Source organism: Chlorocebus sabaeus, chromosome 1, assembly GCF_047675955.1.
Source record: "Chlorocebus sabaeus isolate Y175 chromosome 1, mChlSab1.0.hap1, whole genome shotgun sequence".
NCBI lineage: Eukaryota > Metazoa > Chordata > Mammalia > Primates > Cercopithecidae > Chlorocebus > Chlorocebus sabaeus.
The window spans coordinates 92,423,834-92,445,393 of record NC_132904.1 but is presented as its reverse complement, the minus strand read 5'-3'; the positions used below and the strand labels follow the sequence as shown (position 1 = coordinate 92,445,393).

The 21,560-nt window shown below is 34.8% G+C and overlaps 1 protein-coding gene across 6 annotated transcripts in view; it reads left to right on the top strand.

The window, feature by feature from the left end:
• The window catches only part of MTMR2 (myotubularin related protein 2), an 86,864-nt gene that overhangs the window by 40,781 nt on the left and 24,523 nt on the right, over positions 1–21,560 (top strand). For 5 of the 6 annotated variants that reach the window (XM_008020605.3, XM_008020606.3, XM_038005292.2 and 2 more), the window contains 4 exons: positions 14,209–14,284; positions 17,538–17,632; positions 17,802–17,912; positions 21,268–21,369. In XM_008020605.3, coding sequence (XP_008018796.1) covers positions 14,209–14,284; positions 17,538–17,632; positions 17,802–17,912; positions 21,268–21,369 — 384 coding nt within the window. Of the gene's footprint in view, positions 1–13,404; positions 13,501–14,208; positions 14,285–17,537; positions 17,633–17,801; positions 17,913–21,267; positions 21,370–21,560 lie in introns of those variants that run through there. The other variant, XM_073020473.1, reaches the window with a different exon arrangement.

Genomic DNA, 21,560 nt, shown 5'->3' with positions numbered 1-21,560 from the left:
TTTTTCACTGTAATTATTCCCTGAGCCCCTCCCCACCCACATACTGTACTTTTCGGAAAGAAGTTGTTATGCACAGCCCACACTTAAGGAGTAGGGGGTTATATTCTACCTCCTGGAGGGTGGAACATCTAACAGCATTTTTTTGAATTCTGCATGGGAGATTTGTTTCTCCCATTTATTGATTTGTTTAATCTTTTATTTATCTTATGGATTCATGGATATTTATTTTATACTTTTTGTTACAATCCAGAACAACTTTACTGATTCCAGCTTCAAATCAAGAGTTCTTTCAGTCAGATCTTTTGTTCCTTTGCCATACTCTCATCATTGTGTTTTTGAACCCTTGCTTATTTTCTGGCCTGACAAGATGCTCCAGACTCATAATATATATTTCCTCTCTCAGTTCTAGAATCATCATCCAGTTTTCATAGGAGCCCTGGTTCCTTTTTTTGGAAAACAATATCTAGCCACTAGGTGTGTTTAGTTGTGATTTTTTTTACAAAAGAAAAAGTAACAAAGCCTTTTTCTTCTGAAGCAAAAGGTCATTTTGCACATGCACAATTTTGAGATAATACAATGGGTAGGGTGATTATAAATGCACATTTGTCTGGAATAGACCTCTTTATGCCTGTTGTCACTTCAGGTTTAACGTTGGACATAAGTGTCCTGAATTACATGACTACCTTAGCACTAGGTTACAAAGGGAGTCTGTCAAATTTATACATCAGCTCTGTTTGCAGAAATTGTTTCAATGTATCCCCGTTAATGCCTTATAATTTAGGATCTTTCACAATTTAGGAAGACCCTCACATTATTTTTATTTGCTGAATAAGCAGATAGCTGTTAGATTAAGGAGAATATGGTTTTAGGCAACAAAGGTTAACTGTTCTTTCCCTAGGAGAGTGCCTAAAGGGGCAGAGAAAAAAGGAAAGGTACTATGTTGTTAAGTTACATGTTACCCATTTTTCTCATTTTTAAAGGTATCTTTAGTTGTTAAATATATCTTTACTTGAATTATAGTCTTCACTTGCTGGAGGGAGATGAATGAGTAACATTAAATTAAATGTTAGTATCATTTAAAAAATCCAGCCTGATTTCAAATGTATATGTGGATTTCTTTTGCGAGGAAGGTTGGGGTGGGAGAAGGGATGTGCTTCTGATGATTAAAAAAATGTCTAGCCTGCTACTGTGGTAGATATTCATACATGACTCATCTCTTTTAACTTTCTCAACAATCCTGTGATCCAGTTGTTGTTATTCCCATTTGACAAATGAAAAACCTGACAGTCAGAAAGGGTGAATGAAATCATGTGCTTAGCGGCACAGTTGGCTGTTGCCCTTATTTTGTCTCACGTCATTCATACTCTTGTAGGATACATTACTGGGAGAGACTCCTCCCACAATTTTGCTGCTAAGCTTTTTTAAATGCTAAGTGAAATTTTCTTGATTAAAAAGGAATATCTTTTATACATTTTGGGGGATGAAAATAGTGGTTTCAATATTACTTTCTTAATAAATATTTGAGAAATGCTTTTCTAAGTAACCAGAAAAGAAGAGTTTTATAATAAAATTTGATTTCCTTTCTCAATTTTTTAAATTGACGATGATTGCTTTTCATGTGTATACCTTTAGCAACCATAAAATGGTAGTGTTTTAATTACAGGCAAAACTAACTGCAGACAGTGATGTGTTGCATTTTGACTGACTATGGTTTGGCTCTTATATGTATGATGAAGGGTTTGGTGTAGCGTTATTGAAAATTATCATTCACAGATGATTTGAAGTTGGTTAACCTCTAGCCTTCCAGTTCTTCACACAGCCTCATTGCTTATTTGTGTCCTGAGCCTTCACATTTTATAAGCTCCTTCAGTAACAGCTTTTAAATAGAACGTGTAGAGAACATAATACATTGAAAAGCTAATCCAGTTTCATTAAAAAGATTAAATTGTGTAGGTTTTTTGCTATAGGTACTGTATAATGGCACTTTCCTGAAAGGATAGTGCCTTAGTAGATTAACAGCTAAATATGAAAGCTTTTTCTATTAAGAATTTTGTATTCAAACAAGATTTGTTGCCTCTGCATTAGTAAAGCAGAATGGAAAATGGGCTGGGGATGGAACTAGTGTAGATATATGTTGAACTTTGATTTTTCAAGTGGAATTCTATTTGTGTTACTTTTTTGCCTTGTTATCCTTGTTTGTTATGGAAAAAATCTTATAGAGATGTAATCCAGTAGATGTATTTCGGAAAAATTGGGCACAAATCCAGGCTTTGTAAATGGAATTATGCTTTTCTGGTGACATAACTGTAGTGTTTTCTCTTTGCTTCAGTTGTTCTCCCTCTGGAAGTAAAACTTATTTAATTTCAGTTTTAAAACTTAAAAATGTAGTATTCTTTTATATAGAATTTTAAGTAATGCATTTTAAAGAAATAACTCATTTGCAATTTTTAAAATTAGGCTTGTTTTTACTAGAACGTATTTCTGAAGCTGGCCACTTAGTAGAATTAAGAACCCAGGGAACTTATGTCTGGTTGTTTATTTGCTCACTGGAGAATAAATCCCATAAAATATAGGATTTTAAAATTCAAATGCATAGCTTCACTTATTTGTAAGTTATAATTTTTATAGCGCTGGGTTTTAATTAAAGTATGTGCCTCAAATGGTGGTTATTGAAAGATAAAAGTCAAGCTATGTAATAGTTCCTTTCCTTTGTGAAGCCTGTGGTTTTATACTGATGTTTGTCAACAATTCAGAATTAAATATTAAATAGAATTATGTCTTTTATGTCTTTGTTTTAAATATCTTATGTACATGTATATGATAAAGGATATATTTTGTTCATAACCATCTGTCTTGTCTTGAAGTATGTAATAGCTTAAATCAGGCAAATGTGTCTATGTCTTCAAAATTTATGTTGTGCATATTTCCTTTACAAACTAAAAGCCAGAGATAATTGGATTTTTTTTTTTTTTCAAGAGGGAGTCTCACTCTGTCCCCTAGGCTGGAGTGCACTGGTGCTCTCTCGGCTCACTTGCAACCTCTGCCTCCCAGGTTCAAGTGATTCTCCTGCCCTAGCCTCCGGAGTAGTTGGGATTACAGGTGCTCGCCACCATGCCTGGCTAATTTTTTGTATTTTTAGTAGAGATGGGGTTTCACCGTGTTAGCCAGGATGTCGATCTTCTGATCTCGTGATCCACCCACCTCGGCCTCCCAAAGTGCTGGGATTACTGGCGTGAGCCACCGCACCTGGCCAATTGAATTATTTTTCAGTTAGACTATGTCTGTGAATGTGATATTAACATGTACTGAAAATATGCAGATCTATTTAGAATGAGTTAAGGCGTCTCATAGAGCATATGTTAGATAGTAAATAGTGTCTATCACATAATGATTATTTTAATAGAGAAGAAATGATTGTTAGCATTTATTTATGATTAACATCACGACCTCCCTTACCAACAATATCAACTCTTAAGAACCGAGGAATTGAATAAGTCAACCTTAGCCAGATAAAGGATATCCATCAGAACTCTACAATAAGCGTCATACTTAATAATGAAATATTAGAAATATGTTCATTAAGCTTACAAACATGATGATTACTATCGCCACTTTTATGCAGCATTATGCTGGAAATCCTAGCCAGTAAAATAAGAAAAGAAAAATAATAAATGATACAAGAAATGAAAGGAATAAACAAAACTTTCATTATTTGTAGAGGATTGTCTGTATGGGAAATCTGAGAAAATCTATATACAAACTACCAGAACTAATTATATAGCTTACCACTGTTGCCGGATATAAAATAACATAAAAAGATCATGCTTCTGTACATTAGCAAAAATGTTTAGAAAATGTGATTTAAAGAAGATCCCAGTTACAACAGCAACAAAAGTACTCAGGAATAAGTTAAAATGAGATATGGAAGAACTAGATGAAGAAAGTTATAAAACTTTATTAAAGAAGCTAAAAGAATATTCAAATAATAGGATGAGTAAATTCAGTAGTCTGGAGATGCAAAATATTTTCAAGTATATCTGTTAATTGAATATAATTTCAAAAAAATTCAAAAGTTTGTTTTGCAGAACTTGGCAAAGTTTTAGCTGACTCTAAAATTTATGCCAGGGTAAAAGGTCACGATTAACCCAGAAGAAAAATAAAGTGGGGAGATTCACCCAATCAGGCATAAAGCTAAAGTAAATCAGAATAGGAATAAATCAGTCAAGTTTAGGAACAGACTGATGTCTGTAGGAACTCTGTATATGACAGATGTAGTATAACAAATCAGTGGGAGAAAGAATGAACTATTTGGTAATCAATGCTAGGTTGGCCATGTTTAAAAACAGAAGAGGTTGAATTTCTAACTCACGCACACCAACTGGATTCATTAGATTGAAAACCTAAAACTGAAAATAAAAACTTTAAAATTTTAGAAGAAAATATATGACAGTATCGTTATGATTTATGATATCAGGAAGAATATTTAAAGTATGACTCTAAAGTATTCTAAAGAAAAGATTATTATTTTTATTGTGCTAAAATTTACTAACTTTAGTGACAAATTCCATATGTGAAGATTATGAAAAGACAAATCACATTTTGGGATAGTAGACTTGCAAAGAATATGTGTAACTGATAAAAGATTAGTACCCAAATATGCAAAGAGCATCTACAAATTAATACGAGAAAATGCAATCCAACAGAAAGTTGAGAAAGTCTATGAACAAGAAATTCAAGGAAAAATATATACATAATGTTTAACCAATATATTTTAAAATGTTAAACCTCACTATAATCAGGGAATCAGGGATATGTCATTTTTAAAGCAACTGAAAAAACCTGTTTCACATTCATCATATCAAAACAATTAACAAGTCTGATAATACCAAGGATTGTTTGAAAAGTAGGGCAGTGGGAATTCTCATATAGTGCTAAAACAGCCACAGTAGAGAGAAATATAGCAATATCTACAAATGCTCATTCTTCTTAGCAGTTCCAGTTTTACTAATGTAAAAAGTCCCACATTTATTCCAGGAGACTGGAATAAAGATCTTACTTATACATTATTTGTGTGCATGATAAATGTACCTTATTTGATAATGAATTGTGGTATATTCTATGATAGAAGGTATCTAGCTAAGTAAATTTTAATACACAAAACATACTGTATATTGATTATAGACATACATGCAGTTGAGAAAATACAAGCTCCTCCTAAAACACACGAGTAATGGGTATCGAGTATCTTACAGTTTCCCTCTTGCTTCACCACATCACCAAAGGCCTGTTTACCTCAGTTCTTTTTACTTAGTACCTTGTACATGTCTGACTTACAAAAAAATTACAAGGCACACTAAAAGGCAAAATTTATATATAAGAATTATAGCTTTCTATTATAAATATAGTAATATAAGAGAAAGAAAAATTCTATTATAATAACAACTAAAAATGTAAAATATCTAGGAATAAACTTAAATATGCAGAAACTATGTGAAGAAACTTTAAAACTGCTGAGTGGTAAAGATGAATACTTAAATAGAAAGACATACCTTGATTCAAACAGAAAAGCTCAGTATTTTTAAGATTTTAATTTTTGCTTATTCTATAAATAATATAGTTAAAATTTGACAAGATAATCCTCAAGTTTGTAATGACAAGTCTAGAAACAATATAAATGCCTTTCAGTGGGGAGGATGATTTTAAGATTATTTATATGTTTACTATTGAGTATGTGCAGTCTGAAATGAATGGTGGATCTCCATTTGTTTTTCAAGATAGATTAAAAATCCAAGGACAGAAGAACATTGTGAATAATAATATTGTTGGCGATAGTAGGTGGAGTGATAGAAGAGGCTGTGGGTACATAAAGAGGTGATACTAGTTAAGCACAGGTAGAATGGAAAGAATGAAGACATGTTTGGAGGCTATGTGAATAATTCCAAGTAAAAGTTGCTAAAGCACATGTACTAGGATAATGACATAATGCTTGGCAAAAAACAAATCTGAAAAAATTTTAAGTGAGTGTAATGTACACAAAGCTACCTGAACATTGCAGATTATGGGGAGAGAGGAGTCAAAGATAATGATTCCAGGTTTCAGATCTGGTGACAATATGTGATTCCTTTCTCATCTGCCCTCCCCTCCTCTGTGTACTTTGCTGTTCCTTCTAAGTGGGGTAATGCTAAAGTTTTCTTCATCCGTTGTTTTCCCCACTCTCTTTCTTCCACATTCTCTTTCTTCTTTGTGGTTTCAGCTGTCATCTCTTTTTGGATGACCTCAACATTTTTACCTCTCGTTCTGATCTCTTTCTCAGCCTGTGGTCCTTCATATCCCTTGCTTGCTTGGGATGTTATGTTATGATCATGGTCTTAGTGTAATCAGACATCTGTTCAATTCCAGCCACTGTTGGGAGATATATGTCATCTTGGAAAAGTTCCTTAACTTCTATAAGGGTCAATTACCCCATTTATAAATGAGCATATTAATACTACTTACCTTTCAAGAGTGTTAATGGCACTGAATGAATAATGATCTTCTAAAAACAGTACATAAACTGGGCTCATTCTCCTTGGTATGAAGTGAAATGAAAGAAATTTAGATAATATATCTATCTACCTATCTTCTGTTTTTCTTGTTTTGGGCAGATAATCTATTATAAGCCATCATTTATTGGAAAGGACTGTCTGAAGTATAGCTCAGAAGGACACATCAGAAGGTGTGGGGCTAGTCCTTATGGATGGAAAAGTGGGGCTACATTAGTGGTGTGGGAAATGAAAGGAAGAGACATGACAAAATGTAGAAATAGATTAAATACGAGAGTCAAGGAAGCATTAAATTATGACTTAGCTGATGTATAGAATAATGTGTTACCCTTTAGAGATACAGGAAGTTTTTACAGAAAAGTTAAGGAATTGACATTTATTCCATGAATGTACCTTGTGTGGTGCATTTGTTACAACTGATGAAACGATACTGAGACATTTTTATATTAATACTAAAATACATAGTTTGCATTAGGGTTCATACTTTGTGGTGTATATTCTATGGGTTTTGACAAAAGTATGATGGCATATATTCATTGTTACTGTATCATGTAGAATAGTTTCAGTGCCCTAAAAATCCCATTTGCATCACCTCTTTCATTTTCCCCTCTCCCTGAACATCAGGCAATCACTAATCTTTTTCTTTGTCCATATTTTTGCCTTTTCCAGAATGTCATGTAGTTGGAATCATCTAGTGTGCAGTCTTTTCAGAGTGGCTTCTTTCACTTAGTAATATCCTTTTAAGATTCCTCAAGTCTTTCCATGGCTTGATAGCTAATTTCTTTTTATTGCTGAATGATACTCCTATGCATGATGTACCACATTTTGTTTATCCATTCACCTACTGAAGGTCAGATTGCTTCTAAGTTTTCACATATGAAAACTTTTATTTTAAGATTAAAATCTGAAAGTTTTTATTGATATTAGGCATTCGTTTCTTAGGGCTGCTATAATAACAGAGTACCACAAACTAGGTGGCTTAAAACAACAGAAATTTATTCTTTCATAGTTCTGGAGCCTAGGTATCAGAAATCAAGGTGTTAGCAGGGTTGGCTCCTGCCAACCAAGAGAGCTTTGAGGGAGATTCTATTCCATACCTTTCTCATAGCTGCTCATGAGGGTTAGCCATCTTTGATGTTCCTTGGATTGTAAATGCATCAGTCCAGTCTCTGCTTCCCTCTTCACAGGGCATTCTCCCTGTTTCTTCACATTGCTGTCTTCTTGTGAGGATGCCAGTCATATTGAATTAGGGGCCCACCCTACACCAGTTTGACCTCATCTTAACCAATTATATCTGCAACAACCCTGTTTCCAAATTAGGTCACATTCTAAGGCACTGGTGGTTAGACTTCAACAACATTATTGGAGGGCACAGTTCAAGCCATAGCATGAAGTGATGCTTTCTAGGCCATTCTTCTTTAGATAGTCATCGTTTTTTGTTGTTGTTGAATTATGGATGGTGATGTAACGTTTTCCAGCTTTGACTAGTTGTGGTTTCAGCTGAAAAACCAAAGTGTCCTTGACTGTGTTATTAAAAAAAAAAAAGGTGGGGGGGGGGGGCTTCCCTATGCTTGATCTTGGATGTACTTTCAAATGTGTAACCAGTAAGATCTATCCCAGATGCCAGTCTGTGGCTCTACCTTGTTAGAATTTTTGTTTGCATGGTTCATTTGCCCACTTTTGTGGTTTGTCAGTCAAGTTGTAGAAAACATAGAATAAAGTATAATTGATATAAACAGTTTTCTTTAGAAGGATTATCCAACAAAAAATAAGTTACTAAGAAAATCCTTTTCCTCTCTTCTGGGTTTTAGTACAGTATGTAAAAAAGACTGTGGAGGATAGTTTATAACTGTATAGACTCATTTTTCCCTTTCAGGTGGTGATTATTTAGTGTTTTGCAGATTTCAGACAAATTCTTTCCTGTTTTTCTACCATCTAACCATTCCATGTGAAAATTGACTCTTAAACTTGCCAACTTCTAGATCCAGTTTATAGTAATTTCCTAATTGTGCGTGTGTAAGAGAGTGTATTTTTGTGTTTGTGTGCCTCTGTGTGTGAGAAACAGAGGGAGAGAAGAGAAAGGGAGGGAGTGAAAAAAGAAGTTAAAGTTACATGGAAAATTACTGGACAATTTGAAAATAATTTGATGAAGTGGGCATGGAAGAAAATCAGGGCTGGGAAGGGAGGGATACCAAACTGATTATGTAGTAGGAATAAAAAAAGAATTATAAATTTTAGTCTTGTGTCTTTTGTTTTCAAGTAAGAGTTTTAATAAGATTATCAGACTTTTCTTCTTGATAATAAAATGATTAAATATTGTATTAAATGCTATTAAATAGCACATTTTATGGAATCTTACCTATTGATGTGGCCAGAGCTCCACACACAGGCAGGGTTCTGATGCATCTGATAGAAAGCAGGTTGGCTAGCCAGTTAGTAACATTATTTTGACCCAATAAGAGAAAGTGCTTAAAGTATTCTAGAGGATTTCTCCAGGAGTGAATTTTCTTCCCTCATATCTGAGGGTTATGTAACTTATTCTCCACTAAAGATATTTACATGTGAAGGCAGAAAAACCTAATGTATTCTCCACTAAAGATATTTACATGTGAAGACAGAAAAACCTAATGGACCAGACTGGCTTTGCTCTCTTGGTTCCTAACCCCCATTTTAACAAGATACGTTCCTGGTATTTTTGAGTTGCCTCTCTTGTTTTGACCTCACTTCATTTATTCATTGAATCTGCTTTCTCTCTTCTTCCATTGCTGACATATCTGAGTTGCAGTTCCTGTCAAGTAAAAATCATCAAGTATTATTCATATAATTATTTCTATTTTTTTTTATAAGCCTAGGGTCAGATATGATCAGTTTTCCAATGTATCATATTTCTCTTTATTTCTGTTACCATAGACTAATCCAGGATTCTGTTTCCTTTCGTAGATTATCAACATTTCATCTTCATCCTTTTCGGTTCCATGCCTTCCTTGACCATGCCATCTGCCACTATCAAAGGCCTACAGTGATTTTTTTTTTTTTTTTTACATGACTGGTCAAGTTTAAAGTCCTTGACTTCTCCCCAGTATTTTATTATAAAAATTTCTGAACACAAAATAAAGTTTACAAAGGACCCGGCTGTATGCACCATCAGAATTCTGCTATTAACATTTTACCCTATTTCCTTGTTTTTATCTGACATCCATCATCTGTGTATCCCTCCATCCATCTATTCATCTAGCTTACTTTTTGATGCATTTCAAAGTAAATTGCAGACATCAGTACTTTTCCAACTAAATATGTCAGCATGCAAATAAATATATGTGGTTTTTCTTTTGATATAAAATTTATACCTATTGAAATACAGAAATCTTAAGTGTACATTCTGTGAGTTTAGAAAAATGTATACACCTGTACAACCCAAATCCCTATCAAGATGTAGAACTTGTCACCCCAGATACTTTCATCATGCCCCTTTTCAGTCCACACTCTCATTCTCATCCCCATAGCAACAACTGTTTTGAATTTTTTCATACTATAGTCTGTTGCAGAATTTCATGTAAATGGACCCATACGATATGGACTCTCTTGCTGAAGGCATCTTTGAAACCCTTTACTAGGATACCCTAAACTTTTACTCCATTTTTATTTCTCAAGCCATCTCCTTTATTCTCTCAGGTAGACATTATTCTATTAATTTTCCTAAGTTGTGTCACTCTTTGGAATATTGCAGCTATCTTCAGTCCTCATAAGAAATGAAAGAAAGGGAAAAGATTTGCTGCTTTCCTTAGAACCGTTAGATGCTTACTGTTCTGTAGCTAAATCTAGAATGTAGTAGTTAGGAGTCAGGGTGAGATTGACTTATGGTTCCCTATATGACATGCTTTCTCAAATATTAATCCCTTTGATGAGTATTAGAGAAAGTGTGTCATATAAAGTGTGTCATATAGGGAATCTCTAGAGCAGAGAAAAAAGCATCATGTGAATAGGCCATTTTGGTAAAAGACAGTGAAAACTTCTGTTGATGCTTCTATTATGTGAATAATAAGTACAGATGTTCCTCGACCTGTGATGGAGTGACATCCAGATAAACCCGTTGTAAGTTGAAAATACCATAACTTGAACCATTGTAAGCCAGGGACTGTCTCTATTTTTTGTTGTTGTTGTTTTTTCATTTTCACGGTGTTTTGCAAATCTCTTTATGGTGCAGTTATCTTGATTTCATAGTTGCTAACTTTTAAGGTGGGTATTAATATCATGTTAATAATATGAATGGTGAAACTAAGACTAAGAGGTCAGTATGGTGGTAGTGAATGTGGAGATTTTTTAGGAGTTCTTAGGATATGAAACGTGAGGTTTTGCAATACACCACAAATCCCTTGTATATTTTAATTTTGATTTTCCCTTTTTAGCTGAATTACAGTTTAAGGTATTTTTTTCTTTTTTTTCTCTAAAAGGTATTTCTGGGTTGTATTTTCTGAGACCTGGCTATCTGAGAATGACATCCTGCTGCCATTAAACACTTTATGGGAGCATATTCCTTCACAGCTTTGATGACGTTTTGTTATTGTCTTATAGAATATGGTATTATAGATAACCTTGAAGCTAACTTGATTTTGCTTTCTTCAAAGGTAATTTTTTTCTGCCTATATTCTTATAGTTTATATTTTAATTCTTTTAGTTCAAAAAAATTTGCCAGGGTGCAACTAGATGTGTCTCTGTTCATTGATTTTGGGTGGAACATGGTAAATTCTTCTGATCAACATCAATTATGTATTGGACTTTTTGCTCCTATTGATTTTTTTTTTTTCATTTAGAAAATACGATTCTTTTCTTGATTATTTTCCATGATGATTTTATCTTTTTTTCCTTCAGATTCTTACAGCACTTTTCAAGTTTGCCCTCAACATTAAATCTGTTTTCTGAATAACCAATGCAATTTGTTACTAACTCCATACAGATTTTATTTCTGCTATTACATTTTTAAATGTCCTTGCAGTCATTTTCACTCATTTCTCTTGTTTCCTTGTGTCTCTCTCCTTATGGCTTTCTGTTTCTACTCTATTTCTTTTTTTCTTTTTCTTTTTTCTTTCGGGCAGGGTCTCACTCCCATTGCCCAGGCTGGAGTGCAGTGGAGTGCATCATGGCTCACTGAAGCCTTGACTTCCGGGGCTCAGGGTAATCCTCTCACCACAGCCTCCCGAGAAGCTGAGACTATAGACCCGTGATGCCATGCCTGCCCAGCTAATTTTTTTGCATTTTTAGTAGAGACAGGGTTTTGCCATGTTGTCCAGGCTGGTCTTGAATTCCTGGTTTCAAGCAGTCCACCCGCCTCAGCCTCCTCGAGTGCTGGGAGCATAGGCACGAGCCACTGTGCCTGGCTTTCTCTTTCTGTTTATTAGAAAATACGACTTATTTCCTTTTGAGCGTGCAAAGTACCTTATACTTGTTTTTACAAATGCCTACAGAAAATTGTTCTCAGAAGACTGCTTTTTTTTCTTTTTTAAAGTTTTGGGTTGATACTCTCTTTTCTTTTTTTTTTCTAGGCCTTTTTTTCCCCTAGTCTCTTTTCTCTTCTTTGATTAAGGATAGATTTGTCTAGAATCAGTGTTTGTCAACAAACACAGGATCTAGATTGCCCCATCCCTGTTCTGTTCACTTGAGTGCTAGTTGGAGTTCCTTTTCCTATCTCCAGTGTAGAATTAGTTGTTTATATACAACCTTTACATATGCCTATTGTTAAAAGTCTGTCATCTAGAGTAACTCTGCTGGACAAAGATAGGATCTTGTATTGCTTCTTTTCATTGCCTCGCTCTTTGACATTCTGGTCAGAGAGAATATAAGAAAGCCTATGTGTGGTTCTCAAAGTGTGCTACTTGCAGGATTTTTCCTGTCTCATTTCTCACTTTATAAAACTTTATGAGGATTGTATCTCCCATGTTTCTGTGTGCCTTTTCCAGAACTACCCTCCTCTCTTCTATACGTAACATAAATATTTTCCAGGGTTGCTGGTCCTTTCTGAATGTAGAAATGTAGAGAGAGAGGAAGTCATGTGCGTGCTGTAGCAGCCACAAGAAGGTATACATGTGCAATATGGGAACTACTGCCCAGCGTTATAAGTGACATAAACGTTGTATTTCTGAGTGAGGTGGTAGACCAGGGGAATAATAAAGCATTTTCCTTTCTATAATCTTTCACTTAGTTGATTTTTTTCAGTATACTCTGATATTTGTTTTGTATCTTTGGGTCTAATTTTGTTGCTTTCATAATTAGTAGAATTATTAGCAGATTCTGGCAATCAGTTGTTTGAACTTTTATTATTATTAATGATAGACAACACTTATTACATACATCTTATGTGTTAACACTAATATAAGTGCTTTAAATGTATTAACTCAGTTAATTTTCATAACAACCTATGTGTGGTACTATTGTTATCATTTTATAGATGGAGAAAATGAGGCATAGAGAAATGGAAAACCTTGTCTAAGAGTACCAAGTTACTACGTGGTGCAGTCAGGATGTGAACCAAAGTCTATATTTTTGTATATGGCCAGTTTTTGCCTTTTTAACCCCATCTTCATAGGCCAGTCCTCCTTTCCTCTCTTCTTTCCTTCTTCTCTTCTTTTATGACTACGTAAGATTATTTAGGGACTGGCAACTAGATAGCATTTTTAAAAGATAACCTTTAAAGATGACTTTTCTGGAGTTTAGATGTGGCACATAAAAATATATATGTGTGTATATACTATTTCTTAGGTATTGCATTAGTTACTTTATGAAACAAATTGTTGAACTTTCAAAGAATGAATTTGTTTAGATTGCAAATTTATTGAAAATAAGTTAATTTGTTCTTTGTAGTTCTTAGTTATTGGCCGCAAGTGAGCCAGATTGCTGAAGATGAAGGAATTAATGGGACTGGAGACAAAAATTTACTGTTTGACGGTGAAAGAGGTGGGAGGAGGTGAGGAAGGCTTTTGGTAGTTAAGGGTGGATATATTTAGCATATGACAATTTGGGTGTGTCTCTGTGTTCTCTGGGTTGTAACTCTTTAGAGAACTGTTTCTGTATCCACATTCTTGGAATGTAGGGTAGCATCCTTCACAAGGTAACTACCTGGTAATATTTGTTGATCATGATTTTATTTAAACTCTTTTTCAACAAGATTATTTTATCAACATCATTTCTAAATTCTCTAAACATTAAATCTACATAAGAACTTAATTTTGTCTGAGTTTAAATGTACTATGGCCCTTCAGCATTGCTTTGGAATTCATTCAACTATAGTTCAAATCTATACACTGGCATTTTAACTATGTGATCTTGAACTAATTACCACTTTTGGCTGCTTTTTCCTCATCTGTGAAATGAGCATATAATACCTCTTTTATTGTTAGGCTGTCTTAGGATGCAGTGCAAAAACATGTAAAATTTTTTGTGTAACAAATGTAGAGTGCTTTGATATGATTTAAGCACTCAGTAAATGCTTTCTAGAAAAACATTTACTTCATATATTATACATGCCAACACTACAGTTTAACAAATTAGATTTAAAATAGTGTATGTGATATGATGTTATAACTTCCACAACAAGCATACTCAGTTGAAATATGAGTGAAAAAGTAGCCTTTGAATAAAAAAATGTTTCTTTTTTTTGTCTTTCCCACCCCAGGTCCTGAGGGAGTCTAACAAGTTAGCAGAAATGGAAGAACCACCCTTGCTTCCAGGAGAAAATATTAAAGACATGGGTCCGTAATGGTATTTTTTGCTTAATGTCCTCCATTCTGACTGTGCAGAATGTTCAGTACTCTCAGCATACAGAGAATAAACTGGCTGTCAGAGACACCTCCTGTCTGGCAGAACTCTTTACCTGCAGCCTTCCTAGCATCTTAGTGTGTTCTACAAACGTAGGCCTAGACCTGCTGCTAGTGTTTGTGTTTGAACTCTGGGAAACATGCAAATTGAATTATACTTTGCCTCTTCTCTGGTTTGTTTTACTTTCTTTAAAAGTAGGTGGCTTTTTGCTAAAACTGTTGCTAAAGCCTGTGAAGGAAAATTTTATTATTTTGAATTACTATATTCAGATATTGAGTTGCCTAGATAAAAACATTGAATTGTCACCTTATACAAGTAATTTTTCTTAAAATACCTTCTCTTCTGTTTGCTTCCTTCATGTCTTTCTTCTCTGAATAAACTCAGGTTAATTTTTGGCTGAAATACGTCATCTCCATTGCATCTGTTTGTATGTAGATGCCCTTCTCTGCCCAGCCTAATACTTATAATATGGACTGGAAACTGAAAATGAGCTTATAAGCTGTGTTTTTTTTTTCCATCATGCTTCTGTTTTGTTTCATCTGTGTGATAATCTACAGATATCTACTCATAAACTCTGAGAAATAAAGTAATATGTTAGAAAAATGAAGTAAATGATTTCTTAGTTAACATAACTACTTTCATTTTATTACCAATTATAATTTTTAAAAAGGATTTTAAAAATGCTTAGTTTTACTAGGCTAGGTGTCATTTCTATGTGTAAAAACAAACCAAAGGGAGGACCTGAAGTCTACATGGATTATTATTTACTAAATTTAGCTTCCTAGTCCTTAGCATGGTATTTGTCTTTTCTTGCTCTTGACTCTTGATTGAATAACCTCTCAGTCTTTTTCTTTTCACCACTCAGCCTTATGTATACACCAGGCTCTCAATCTGAACTACCTACTTACATTTTTTCAGAATTGGCTATTATATAATGATAGTAGTTATTATTATTGAGTGCTTACTATCTCAGTCATTCTCAGAGAGTATATTCTTGAGAATAACATCAACCCCATTTTATAGATGAGGAAAGAAACTAAAGCATAGGGAGATGACCTAGCTAATAAGGTTATATCTAGCATTATGACAATTTCTTTTTTCTTATTCTGAACTTAATGCCATAATTGCAGCTCCCATTATGAAATACGGCTTTATTAAAGACCTTCAAGTTACCACTCGGTCTCCTTTGTTGACTCCTCTTCCTTTAATAGCAACACACCCTAGGACTTCATCCTTGATCCATTTCCCTTTTCCCTCCTGTATACTCTTTTTGGTTGACCATATCTAAATTTGTAACATCACTTGCCATATATTGGCTGATGACTCTAAAATTTGTACCTCCAGTGTGAACCCCTGTCCTAATGTAAGTAAACAAATGCCTCTATCTTAAACACACATCCTTGAATATCCCATAGGAACCTTATACCCAACATCTCCAAAATGGAAATCATCACGTTTAACCCCAAACGTACTCTTTTTCTTGCATTCTCTCTCTCATTTGACATCAGTACCAGTTGTCCATTTATTCAAGTCAGAAATCTGGTTGTCGTACTAGATTGCTCTTTTTTTCTTTTCTGGACTCTTAACATCCAGTCAGTTACCTGACCTGGAGGAGTCAGTGTCTAAGAATTTCTTGTATTTATCTTCTTTTCGCCATTGTCATGATCTCTTGAGGAATGATAGAGGGTACAGAACAAAGCAAAGACTAATGATGATAATAGTAACATAGGTATAAACCCTTGAATTTTTGTATTGTACTTAAAACTTTAGAAGCACTTTTATGTGTATATTATCTCATGATTTTAGAATAAAGGGTAAGGTGTTACAGAAAAGCACTGGCCCAAGAATGACATTCCTGTGGTGGGATATAGGATAGTAAGGCTGAGTTTTCTTACACGAGTAAGAAAACTGACTCTGGAAGGAATCCAGAAATGTTTTTAGTAACCTTGAATAAAGCTTTCCTAGTCGAGGTAAAAATTCATAAGGGAAAAATATTATTTGTGCAAAGCAAGTTTGTGTATTTTTATATAATGATGGGTTCATTTAATTTTAAAAGCTTCCCTTTAAATGAAATGTACATTGGAAACAGTGATTTAAAAAAAGAGTTTATACTTAAAATCTTCCTAAGGGAACTATTTTGAAGGTTAGAAAAGATCAGTCTCATTTCAAATTCCATACAAAGCAGCCAGTCCTTCGAAGTGTTGAATGAGAAGCAAAGTCAGGAGGTTATTAAATATATTTAATGGCCCCAAGTTTTCTCAGAAGCCCATTGAAAGGGTCTTAGAAAGTTGTTGCTCCACAGAATTGTTCCTTACTTCCTTGGAATGATGAAGATACTCCTTTATCTGCTGATTTGGTATAGTAATGACATACTAGGAATTTATGAATATTTTAAGACATAAAAACCATGTATTGGACATTATGAACTGTGGCATTTTAAATAATATTTTGAGATACTGATTCCTAAGTTATCCTGCATAATCCGTTAATGCATATTTTACAAAACATAATGCCATGTAGATCCATCGTTTATTTAATAAAACATTATTTGTGATTATTTCTTTACAAAGTCTGGCATCAGTTGGTCAGCAGTACAATATCCTCTTCTTATACTGTTATTTTTCTAAGAAATTATATTTTAAATGTGTGCCATTTCACCTGTAAAATTTTCCCCATAAGTATTAATCAGATCAGGAGTTTGTGGAATAACATATGTTTTGGACATTGCATTTTTGGAAGAATGTTGACAAACTGGACTGTGGGCAGAGGAAGATCAGGAGATTGGGGAGGTTATATAGAAACTGCAATGAGATGATGGTGACTGTGCCTTGACATGCTTATTTTTAATACCACCATTACTAGTACTCTTTCACCCGTCTCTGCTGCAGCTACCCACAACTGTTTTATGTAGCCAGGATAGTAGCCCCTTTGTTTACTTAGGTTCTGTCTCATGGGATGAGAAGTCCCTCCCCCTCTTCAGTCTATCCCATTTAATTCTATGTTTCTTCCCCAGATTAGTGGAGGGATGGAAGCTTGGGTTGTAGGATTCTGAGGTTTCTGGAAATTACTGGTTCTGTTATTTTTCAGCATAAATTTGTCTAGGAATCATAACAATTTTATAAGATGAGATACCAGGTTTTAATAGCACATAATGTATAGTAAACTGTGGACTTCTTGCCTTTTCAGCCAAAGATGTAACTTATATATGTCCATTCACTGGTGCTGTACGAGGAACTCTGACTGTCACGAATTATAGGTTATATTTCAAAAGCATGGAACGGGTAAGAGTTGGATTAGATTTTTGTATGTACATGAGTGTGTTGTTGGTAGCTAGTTTTGTTCATTTCTGATCATCTCTAATGAAAGCATTTCTGATTAAGATTTTGATCAGCTATATAATTGGACAGTATTAATTGCTCAGTTTTAATTATTTTTTCTTTCCTTCTTTAGGATCCCCCATTTGTTTTAGATGCTTCCCTTGGTGTGATAAGTAGAGTAGAAAAAATTGGTGGTGCTTCTAGTCGAGGTGAAAATTCTTACGGACTAGAAACTGTGTGTAAGGTAAATGTTACAATGTGTATGTGATTTTCTTTGGTTTGAAAAGCTTTGTATTAAATAGAACCTCTGTTTTGAAATTGGTTTCCAAAATATCAAATGGATTTCCAATTAGAAATGTTATTTTAGTATGACATTGATAGAAGAAAACAAAATTTAGCAGTAATAGAAAAGGTGATTCATGAATTAGACTTAATTCTTTTGGGTCCAGTTCAGTCTACATACTTTGATATATTTAGAAATTCATAACTTATTTTTTAATAATGATCATCTTGGCTGGACGCGGTGGCTCACGCCTGTAATCCCAGTACTTTCAGAGACTGAGGCAGATGGATCACTTCAGGTCAAAAGTTCGAGACCAGTCTGGCCAACATGATGAAAACCCATCTCTACTAAAAATACAAAAATTACCCGGGCGTGGTGGCGGGCACCTGTAATCTCAGCTATTGGGGAGGCTGAGGCAGCAGAATTGCTTGAATCTGGGAGGCGGAGGTTGCAGTGAGCCAAGATAGTGCCACTGTACTCCAGCCTGGGCAACAGAGCAAGACTCTCTGAAAAAAAAAAAAAATTAGTAATAATGACCATCTTTAATGCACATAGTACTGATAGGATACCACATACTTCCACATTCATTATTTCACTTTGAGCCTTATAAAAATCCTGTGAGGTAGGCACAATAGACATTATTACCTTTAATTTACAAATTAGCAACGTAAGGCTCTGAGCAGTTCTGCTACTTTGTAGTGGAAGAACTAAATAAGTAAATATGATATATTCATCATCACCTATCTTTTCTATTTCTAGTTCTCATAATTTTTCTTTTTTTTGAGATGGAGTCTCGCTCTGTTGCCCAGGCTGGAGTGCAGTGGCGTGATCTTTGCTCACTGCAAGCTCCGCCTCCTGGGCTCACGCAATTCTCCTGCCTCAGTCTCCCGAGTAGCTGGGACCACAAGCACCCACCACCATGCCTGGCTAATTTTTTGTGTGTATTTTTAGTAGAGATGGGGTTTCACCATGTAAGCCAGGATGGTCTCAATCTCCTGACCTTGTGATCTGCCCATCTCGGCCTCCCAGAGTGCCGGGATTACAGGTGTAAGCCACCATGCCCAGCCAATTTTTCTACTTCTGAAATAATAGTGTGGAAAAATTGATATTGTAGACTTTTCTTATGTTCTAATCTACTGGCATTCTTTAAATGCATTGATATTTGAATGAAACATAGATTGTTACATTTTTACCATTAAGTCATAGATATTTAATACTATGTACCACTTCTCCAGGTCACTGTTATTAAGGCCTAATTCACTAACACCCATGCACATTGAGATTCTACATCACATTGTTCCTTTCTTTTGCTATTCTGCCAGTGCCAAAAGAAACAGCATGTGTATAATTCAAGATACTTTGTTATGCTAATCTTAGAAGTTTTGTGACTTTGGTATTAAAGCTAATGACTTAGTAATTATTTTTGTAGTTTTCTTTTTTTTTTCAAGACAAGAGTCTGGCTCTGTCACCCAGGCTGGAGTGCAGTGGCATGATCTCGGCTCACTGCAGCCTCTGCTTCCCAGGTTCAAGTGATTCTCCTACCTCAGCCTCCTGAGTAGCTGGGATTACAGGCATATGCCACCATGCCTGGCTAATTTTTGTATTTTTGGTAGAGACAGGTTTCACCACGTTGGTCAGGCTGGTATCGAACTCCTGGCCTCAAGTGATCTGCCCACCTTGGCCTCCCAAGCTGTTGAGATTACAGGCGTGAGCCACTGTGCCTGGCCCGTGGTTTTCCATTATAGTCAGAAGGGCTCTGTAAGTGTAATTGCTGTCAACCACGTGTGAAGCACACTGTTTCCTGATCACTTTTCTGTAGTTTAATAGTAAGTAGCACATATAAGAGGATGTGAAAGAAGATAATTCTGAATCTTAATCATTTTAAATATAATTTTTTTTCCATGGAACAGGATCGTTATCAATTAACACAAATATTTGTAGGGCCCCTGACATGGTACTTTCAGAGAACTCTGTGGTTAACAGAATGATTCTGAGTATCTCTCCTAGTTATAAAGATATTTACTAAGGGAAAACAAGATATCAGCTTAGGTTCCTGCACATGTTTATTTTAAAAGATAGTAAAGCCAGCATTCTAGTTTTGGATCAGATTTATAATATACTGTCTTACTCACATATTGTGGGTACATTGTGGTGGAGTGGCTTTGTGTGTGATTCTACAAAATGAGGCATAATAAAGCTATTTTGAATTCTGCCTAGGTAAAAACATTTAAATAAAATGATTAGTCTTAAAATTATTCTTTTCTTATAATTTTTTTTTTTTTAATTTTTCGTAGAGACAAGGTCTTGCTGTGTTGCCCAGGCTGGTCTTGAACTTGTAACAATTTATGTTTCATTCAAGTATCAATCAATGCATTTAAAGAATGATAGTAGATAAGAACAAAGGAAAAGTCTACAATACTAATTTCTCCCCACCACTGTTTTAGAAGTAGAACACCTCAAGTGTCCTTCTTGCTTTGTCCACCCAAAGTGTCAGAATTAGAGGCATGAGCCACTGTGTCTGACCCTTGAAATTATCTTAATCCCCGGTTTTTTTCTAAGTGCTATTAAGATAACAGTAAACCAGAACATGAATAACTGCATTCAGCCTGAGCATAGAAAACTGCTTAGGGACAAATGGAAGGGAACCTTGGTCTTTAGACCTTACTGTAGAGCCTGGATAATATAAACTAAACTATTCAGAGGTTTGTGTCAGTAGATGGTGGAAGAATGTGGTTATAGAGTGAAGGAAGGAAGACTTTCAGGCAGGGTTTAGTTCTATCAGGTCTAGTAGCAGGGGACTTAGGAAGAGAAGGTCCAATGCAAATGAACCCTGGGAAGGGAGAGTTAGTAGGAAAATAATCACCAGATATAATGAAATGAAGGCACATATGAAATGTAACAAATACTAATCAGGTTTTATTAATAAGGAAATTTATGAGAGAAAATGGGCTTTCACAGGGAAAGCACATATGCTGACAGTTTGTGTCAGTCATGATATTAATCTTCAGATGTAATATCGTTAATCCCCAGTGGTTACATCAAATACTGTCTCTTTCACTGGCCTATTTTGAGTCCATAAGCATAGGTAAATTTCCTGCCCTCTGAATTCTGCTTTGTAGTAGAGTACCTGTGTTTCTTTCAATTTTTCCCAGTAAACCATTATAATTTCCCTATCTCCAGGAGCTGATGCCTGATTTATTTTTGTATTCTACATTCACAAACCTTAACATTTTACAAGATAGTTCCAAAATAACCTTATTGATTCATTTAAGTAAGTAGTGAACAATCATTAACTTGGTTCCTAAATCTTTTCTAGGATATTAGGAGTTTACGATTTGCTCATAAACCCGAGGGGCGGACAAGAAGATCTATATTTGAGAATCTAATGAAATATGCATTTCCTGTCTCTAATAACCTGGTAAAATGTTTCCTGTCTTTGGAAAATTTGTGCTATAATTATTGATGTGTAGTATAAAGAAACTTGTTTAGGCTGTCTAGAATCTCTACATTTACATCCCTGCTTTGACATTTAACCAGATGTATAGTGTAAGTATAACCTAGTATCTTGCATCAATTTCTTTAGGTATGAAATAAAGCAAGCTGGACTAG